Here is an 8,419-nt window from a genome sequence, read left to right on the forward strand (position 1 = left end):
CCCAGGCGTGAACCCAGATACAGATGACACAGTTACAGGCCGCAAGTGGCCAACAGTGGACCAGCCAAAACCACAACCACCAGTTGGCTCAGTCCCAGATGAGGTGGACAGAGAGACCAATTAGGATTACACCAACGATGTGGATTATGAACCTGATGCGAAGGACAAAGGGGTGGATGTGGTGGTGAGGATGGCTGAGAACGAGGCCAAGGTTATGACCCTGATCATAGTGACCGTGCCCCTGGTCCTGGTGCTGTTCATCCTACTATTGATCTATGCTATTATCAACACCCTGCAGAAGAAAAGAGGCGCCCAGACTTTTGGTCCACTGCAAACGATCCCTGCAGGAGTGGGTTTGATCTGCTCCAGAAATGGATTCACACACACGCAAACACATACACACACCATACATAGGCACATTCCATTTGAACATTCCATTTGAACACAAGCATTACATAAAAATACAAGCACACAGTTTCCCTATCTTTCCTCCATGGTGCTTTACCCAATCTTGATTTAAGCCTGTTTATAACAGATAATATGCACTTTTAACGTCCCGTGTTTAGATTTTTGTTAGTTGCGGTTGTAGTTTTAAGCGTGTTTAGCTACAGATTTCCGTGAATGTCCTTATAAAACAGAGTGGTGGTGCGTGAATGTTTAACTGTTGTGTGTGCTGTGTTCTGTTAACACAAGACCACCGTCTCCCACTGTGTCTTTCCTCTAGGGGGGGTAGTACCCTAGCAGAGCTATAGCCTATGCAGACTAGTAGGCCTAGGCCATCTCCATTGGAAGACCATAAAAAATTGAGACGAACATTGTGAAATTAAAATTCCCTAAATTATCAACCTCTCTATTAAGCCATGTCTCTCCCTGCAATGTTTGTTTTTCTGGATAGGAGGGGTTCTGCAATTGACTGGTGCAATTAGGTTGCTGATAGGCTGGGAAAGATGGGGTGACTTCATTTCTGTGCTTGGCCAATGAGGTTACTCGATGGAAGTTGGGGCACTCCGAGGGAAATTAAGGTGTGTGACTGGAGGTAGGCTTATTGCTCAGATACAAATAAACAGGTGTTTTACATTCAGGTAATCACCTAGGTCTATGGTAATTACAGCTCCAGGCCTTTCGATCTGTTGAGTATATAAGGCTACTTTTTTTTTTTGTATTCTTCAGACAGGGCTATGTTACTTTGACCTTCCAGTAATTCAAGTCAGTACAAAAATAAATATATATTTTGGGAACAGATTGCAAATAACCAATGGCGCTCAAATTCAACTTGAAGGTGTGTAGATACTGTTATGCTTGTATTGAAACAAAAGGACACGTTTAGAAACTACAATGTAGAAAATTAATTAAACTTGTTAAATGTCATGTAGGTTAATTACTGTGGAATTTACCAGGTATTTTTGGTCCTCGTCATTTTCTGCTGTGACCGTGTCCTTGGTGAGAAACACATTTGTCTGATTTCTATAGCTTGCGAGTATTTACTTGATAATTTCATGAGTGGCCTCCATTGATGTCATGTTTTCTCTCAGGAATATGCACTGTCACACACTGCACTGACACAACCAAGTGTTTGCTATCCCTCGACAAAAGCAACTGCAAATGTGCTGTTGGCTACTATGGAGACCTGTGTGACAAAGGTTTAAACATTTTGGTAGACCAGAATAACTACAATAGTTCTATTGGAATTTGTTCTAAAACTGTGTTTTAATTTATTTTAGTTGCTACCATCAATGTCATGTGTGGCAAAGACTACATTACTATCATGGTGAATGAGGACTTTTTCCAGTACTACAAAGTACCTATGGAATCTCTGCACTTGAAGAATGAGTCTTGTCGTGCCCAAAAGGAGGTTATGTCTGATGTCCCATACTACATTGTGCGGATATCAAAGGATCAGTACGTTTCCTGTGGCGGTAAACCACTGGAGGTAAGTATGATTCATCCCACACTTCATATTATCCTTTGATAATCCTGTCTCAGAAAAGGCCTAATCTCAAGGCTCAACACACTGATCTATAGTTGTCATGCGCCGATTTGAGGGCAGAGGTTTTCACCCTTGTTATCGCAGCAAGTCCAAGTGGTGACTTATTTATGAAGCTGGAAGTTTGTTTTTACTGTCATTGTGCTCTCTCTTTTTACAACAGAAAAACATCACTCACATTGCATATGCCTTAACTCTCATGTCGGCCCCTCAAGTCTATGGAAATATAATAAGAGACCCAATGATAAAAATTGAGTACACGTGTATCTACCCATACATCCGCACTGTCAGTTTGCCGTACCCCATCATCCCCTTCTCTAGGTAAGGCCCACTCTCTAAAAATTGACTTGATCACAACTTAATGTACTTGAAGTTTGTCTTGGTCTATTACTGGAACGACCTAACAAGTAGACTCACTTGAGATGCAATTTGTCACATTGCCTTATTATTTGATACTCGGGTTTCCTCTCCAGGAACAATTCTGGGCTCTAGTTTGAGCCTGTACAATAGGTCCAGGAGTTATTCTTGCTAGTCTGACATTACTGATGTTCCAGCTGTTGATGGTGTTAAAGGTAAATGTTATACTAATCTTGGTTATTATTTCTCAATTCCCTTTGTGAAAGCCACCACTGTCTTGTAACCCTCCATGGCTAGTTGTAGGTGGTTGGTTGGAATTGAGAAATGCTGTTTATTTCACTTTTGCCATGTGACGCAATCTTGATTTCAATTATTCTCATTGATTGAGACCGGTGGGTGTCCACAAGTGCTGCATGTCATGAGTGTGACTCAGAAAAAAAAGCTGTGTTGAATGACACTTGTCTGTCTCAATGGGAGAAGATTTGAAATGGGGAAGATAGTGGCATACACCGTTGTTGCATTACTTCCTCGAGGATAATGTATTGACTTTAACTGGGCATTTTCTAAATTCCAACAAACCACCTGCACCTAGCCGTGAACTTTTAGAAGACAGTTGTGGCTTTCAAGTGGGGCATTGAGGAATATTCACTTAGTGAGTGTTGGTAGAATATTTTGCTTACCCTTAATTTGTTTTATTTGTACCTTTATTAATACTACCTAGGTAGCAACCGCCATCTGGGACAGCGAGTAATGTCGGACTAACCACTGATTTATAAGCAGAAGTTCTTCCGGTTCAGGTAATGTGGATATGACAAGCATTTCTCTCACAGTAATCCTGTGCTGTTTTGGTTCAGTGAGACTGTGATGCGGATGGGTGAGTTGGATGCCAAGGTGGAGATGGCCCTCTTCACAGATCACACCTACACAGAGGCGTTCCAAAGCTCACCGCTGATCCACCTCCGGGACAGGGTGTATGTGGAGATCAAGGTCGTGGAGCTGGAGGACGTCTTCCACTTGAGGGTGAATGAATGCTGGGCCACACAGTCCCCCAAACCCAACCAGACAGACAGCTCTGTTCACACCCTGCTGCGCAATGGGTGAGTGGACAATCAACATTTATCCCTGGGAACATGTACGCCTACTTCTGCTCTTGAAACATGGCATGAACAATTCATTTAGCATGCTGTGAGCAATTCAGTTGAGCTGAGGTCAATTTGGCATGTCTGACTAATTGTGGCAGAATAGTGTTAAATTTGATGAAGGTCTTGGATTTACTCAACCCAAGACACTCCCCCTCACAGGTGTGTGAATGACGAAACTGTCACCTTTCTCAATACGACAATGGGCGCCAATGGAGAGGCCTCAACCATCCGGTACAGCTTTGACATGTTCCGCTTTGTTGTGGAGCCTCATGACCTGTACCTGCACTGCGCAGTGCGCTTGTGCTCCCTGGACGATGACGAACCCTGCATTCCTGTAAGTTCACTGGCCTTTGGTGCAGCGGGCTAAGGCACTGCATAGCGGTGCTAGCAGTGTCACTACAGATCCTGGTTCAATTCCAGGTTTAGTCGCTGCGAACGGGAGACCCATGAGGCGGCGCACAATTGGCCCAGTGTTGTCCGGGTTAGGGGAGGGTTTGGCTGGCCGGGTTGTCCTTGTCCCATCGTGCTCTAGCGACTCCTGTGGCAGGCCAGGCGCAATGCACACTGACACGGTCGCCAGGTGTACGGTGTTTCCTTCGACACGTTGGTGCGGCTGACTTCCGGGTTAAGTAAGCATTGTCAAGAAGCAGTGCGGTTCGGCGGGGTTGTGTTTCGGAGGACGCACAGCTCTCGCCCTTCGCCTCTCCACAGTCTGTACGGGAGTCGCAGCAATGGGACTAGACTAACTACCACTTGGATACAATGAAATTGGGATGACAAAAGGGGTTAAAAATGCTCAAATATAATTTCTATTCATGAAGAAAATGCCTTTTCAGAAGTTGGCATGGCATACAAGATTGTCTTTTATTAATGCTTTACTGCTACAGGAGTGCAAATCTATAACCAAGAGGGCAGCAGTGCGTGGAGACCCAACTCATGGTCTACTGTCATATGGACCAATCAGGATTGACATACAAGACCGACCCCAATCTAGTAAGGATTTGTGTTTCGTTATCTACATAAGATTAAAATATATTCTTGCCGGGCTCAAATATTGCCCTTGCTCACTCTACTTGCCTGCATTTAAAAAAAATGATTGTGACGTAGACCAGAGGGCTATACTACAAAAGCTCAACATGGGTATATGTTTTTGGTTGAGTCATTCTTTCAGTTTTCAAAATGGTTATGTAAGACTTTAGGCACGTTAGCTGGCTAAATCATTGATCCTACATTGTAGTATACCCCTCTGGGCTCATGTTGCAGCTAGAGGCAGGGTGGTGTGAGGTGTTTTCAACAGTCTTGACTTTGTTCCAGATCTGCTGCTGCTGATGATTCCTGTGGCTGGCATCTGGGTCCTGGGCCTCTTCCTCCTCGCCCTAATCACCATCGCTAAGGCAGGAAACCGACGACTGTCACAGCTAGCAAACCGCTGACATCCAACATGAATAAAAATAATAATTTCTATGACAATTAAATGAGTCCTCTCTGCAGAAATGTTGTGCCTTTGACATTTTATAAACATGACTTACCACAGAGCTCTGAGCATTCAGCCCTGTAGTTCAATGTGGCTGTGGGTTACAAACAAGTTCAAACATGAGTTACTGGTTTAAATCATGACTGGTCTCATCAAACACCAACTCCTATTATAGTGTCACTCGATTTGATCAAATAGTGTAGTGATTCTTAGTTATCAGCAGATGGCAATAGGAGCCAACTGAGGGGTCGGTCTATAATTCATCCCCAGGGGGAGCGGAGTTTATTTTCAAGAGAAATTGCTTTGTCTAATAGACTTCCCACAGTATGTAGGCTACATTAATTTTCCTCCCGATCTCTCTAGCAGTCACTGCTCTGTTTGTATTCTCAGAAGGCAGTGAGTTTATTGGACTATCAATGTAATCCAGGATAGCCTGCAAGAGGCATGCGGTGGTTTAACTAAAATCTTACAGACCTTCTGGGTACTTGGAAGTAACTTGTAAGACAATTGTATTTTGTTTGAGGGTATCCTCCACAATTACGTTCTGAGTATAGTACGGCTACATCTTACCAAGAACAAAATATGACGCTTGACACCTCTACTCTTCCCTCATCGTGCAGGAAAGCGATTGACTGAAGGGGAAGTAGGTAACATACTAATATGCCAGAAGAAATGCTGTTCTTACCTATAGCTCGTGTTGGCCATTAGGAACTGGGCATAAATGGAAAACTGACTCAGGCCTTAAATAACCCATGATCACATATTTGGGGATCATTTCTACCAGTTCTAACCGAGCTGTTTCGCAAACGATCCGATTTCAGCGCGCCACGATCCAATGCCCAGTGGTTGAACATGTTATATAAATCTAATATCAAGCATTACTAGCAGACCAAAGCTCTGGTTAAACCGGATGCCCTCAGATAACTCTGGGCCCTGTGTCCTCAGTCAAGTTTAGAGCCTACGTGCAATAACATGATTATCCGAAGGACACACAGCTGCCATCACGCAAATATACTCCCCTGTATTGCAAAGATCAGCCTGCAACACTAACCAGCTTAGAGTGCCAAACTATCTCACTGACATTGAACCTTACATGCACTCTTGCATAAACAGGAAACACCTGAGCCTAAAGCAGACATTACCAGTCCCTAAATCCACGCTTCCTTGACACACACACATCTCATGAAGCAACGCTCACTCACACTCCACCCCCTACTGGTCGGGTGATGTGAGCAGAGAACTCTGCTGTGCACCAATGGGGCTCAACGCTCTGGCTAGAGCAGGCCCGCCTCCAACTCTTCAGGACCAGTCAGAAGACCAACACAATGAGACTCCACCTACATTATTCTGTGTATACATTCTGTTGTAAACTCTGGCTAGGCAGCCTAATTATTCTGACTCCTCACAGAGTCATATTGCTTAGGTCCGTGCACGATAAACGGCAGGACAAGATATCTTTGACTCAATAAACTGCCTTTGCTACACCTGATTCCACTCTCAGCCTGTTGTTTTGCAATCCCTCTCCGGTATGTAAACACTAACAAACACAAACTGGATTTTGAACTCAACAAAGAGTTTGACTATGCAGTCACATAGCAGATCACTCATCACTTGACTCAATTTTCAATCACATCTGAATTACAGTCCATTGGTCGGGTAACGAGGCTGCATAAAAATGGCATCTCTCTGGAGAAGTGATTCATGGGCTGTGGAAACAAATAATGGCCTCAATCGTCTTGCTCTTGTGCAACAGCCTTGTTACCAATGCGAACAAAGACCATTTCAACATGGCAGAGGTACAGTATGTTGTGTACGTTTGTCGTGTGGCTATCGCCTTATGAACTTAGTTTCCTTTAACTGACAACGTTGCATGACCATGATCTCTATCCTGGTCAGGTAATCTAAACTGATTTAGCATTTTATGTGATCTAATGACTTCTCATGCACTGATTCATGGACGTATTTGATGCACACATGTTGACCTTTGACCTTTTAATGGATATTGGGCAACATTCCCACTTCATGCATGGCGTGCAGTGCATGCTTGTTTACAGAGAAAGTATGAGCTCTCTGGTTGTGCTCAGTGGGCCCATTTGTTTTTAAATTCCCCTGTCAAGGCTTTTGCAAGGCAAGCTCTCTGTGCTGTCTTGGCTGGCTGGGTCTCTTGTTTCCATTGGATTATCAGTGGTATATTAATATTGTACGCCAGACTTTACAGCCAGACACACGTCTGCTTGTGGCTATATTAATGGTATATATTGTAGTCGAATTTAGACGGTTTATGTAGAATTTTTGTAATTTACATGGATTAAAATCTGTGTATAAGTGTTTTGTTTTGTGTTAAATGCTTACATTCCAAAGCTTTTACTCTTACACCCAATGACGTCTGCTCTATCCTATTATCTGTTGGGCCGACCCTGTGGTTATCTAAACTGCCAATAAGAAGGTGTGACTCAAAGAGTAATGCCATGAAGTAATAGAAACCATCTGTTTCTCTGTCCTCTCTCTATATATTTTAACTGCTCTCCCTTTGATGTTGCTCTCAATCTCTCAATTCTCTTGTCTCTCTATTTGTCTCTCTTTCTCTAGCTCTCACGCCATCTATCTATCTCTCACGCCATCTATCTATCTCTGTTGTATACATTTACATTACATTTAAGTCATTTAGCAGACGCTCTTATCCAGCTCTTATCCGACTAATTGTAGTCGTGGTTGCGGAGGTTTGGCTACCTGTCTCAAGCCAGCAGACAGATGTCAACCATGCAGTATGGATGCTACTGGCAGCCTCAGTTATACTGTACAGACTGATAGAAACTAAATTGATAATGATGTCAAGATAATGTAATAATGTAAGGTCATGATTACATTATAGAGCTATTCTGAGACAGAGAAAAGTTACACCTCCTGGTCTAGCACTGTGGAACCACTGCGGTCCGACTCATCCCAAACCATCTCAATTTGGTTGAGGTCAGGGGATTGCGGAGGCCAGGTCATGTGATGCAGCACTCCATCACTCTCCTTCTTGGTAAAATAGTCTTTACACAGCCTAGAGGTGTGTTAGGTCATTGTCCTGTTGTAAAACAAATTATAGTCCCACTAAGCCCAAACCAAATGGGATGGTGTATCGCTGCAGAATGCTGTGGTAGCCATGCTTGTTAAGTGTGCCTTGAATTCTAAATAAATCACAGACAGTCTCGCCTCTAAAGCACCCCCACACCATAACACCTCCTCCATGCTTTAGGGTGGAAAATACACATGCAGAGATCATCCATTCACCCACACCGCGTCTCACAAAGACACGGCTATTGGAACCAAAAATCTCCAATTTGGACTCCAAACCAAAGGACACATTTCTACTGGTCTAATGTCCATTGCTCGTGTTTCTTGGCCCAAGCACGTTTCTTCTTATTATTGGTGTCCTTTAGTAGTGGTTTCTTTGCAGCAATTCAACCATGAATAACT

The 8,419-nt window shown here is 43.5% G+C and overlaps 1 protein-coding gene and 1 pseudogene across 1 annotated transcript; both read left to right on the top strand.

Moving 5' to 3' along the window:
* The first annotated feature begins 1,159 nt into the window (after positions 1–1,159).
* On the top strand, positions 1,160–4,958 carry LOC115115526 (uromodulin-like). Its single transcript, XM_029644007.2, has 9 exons — positions 1,160–1,279; positions 1,398–1,440; positions 1,533–1,640; positions 1,722–1,930; positions 2,148–2,305; positions 3,196–3,438; positions 3,643–3,817; positions 4,371–4,476; positions 4,798–4,958. The coding sequence occupies exons 1-9, from the start codon at positions 1,256–1,258 to the stop codon at positions 4,914–4,916; spliced, it is 1,185 nt and encodes a 394-aa protein (XP_029499867.2). The 5' UTR covers positions 1,160–1,255; the 3' UTR covers positions 4,917–4,958.
* Positions 4,959–6,744: 1,786 nt separating this feature from the next.
* LOC135566592 (matrix metalloproteinase-14-like) overlaps positions 6,745–8,419 on the top strand; it is a 7,551-nt pseudogene continuing 5,876 nt past the window's right edge.

Source organism: Oncorhynchus nerka, unplaced genomic scaffold, assembly GCF_034236695.1.
Source record: "Oncorhynchus nerka isolate Pitt River unplaced genomic scaffold, Oner_Uvic_2.0 unplaced_scaffold_4150, whole genome shotgun sequence".
Classification (NCBI taxonomy): Eukaryota; Metazoa; Chordata; class Actinopteri; order Salmoniformes; family Salmonidae; genus Oncorhynchus; species Oncorhynchus nerka.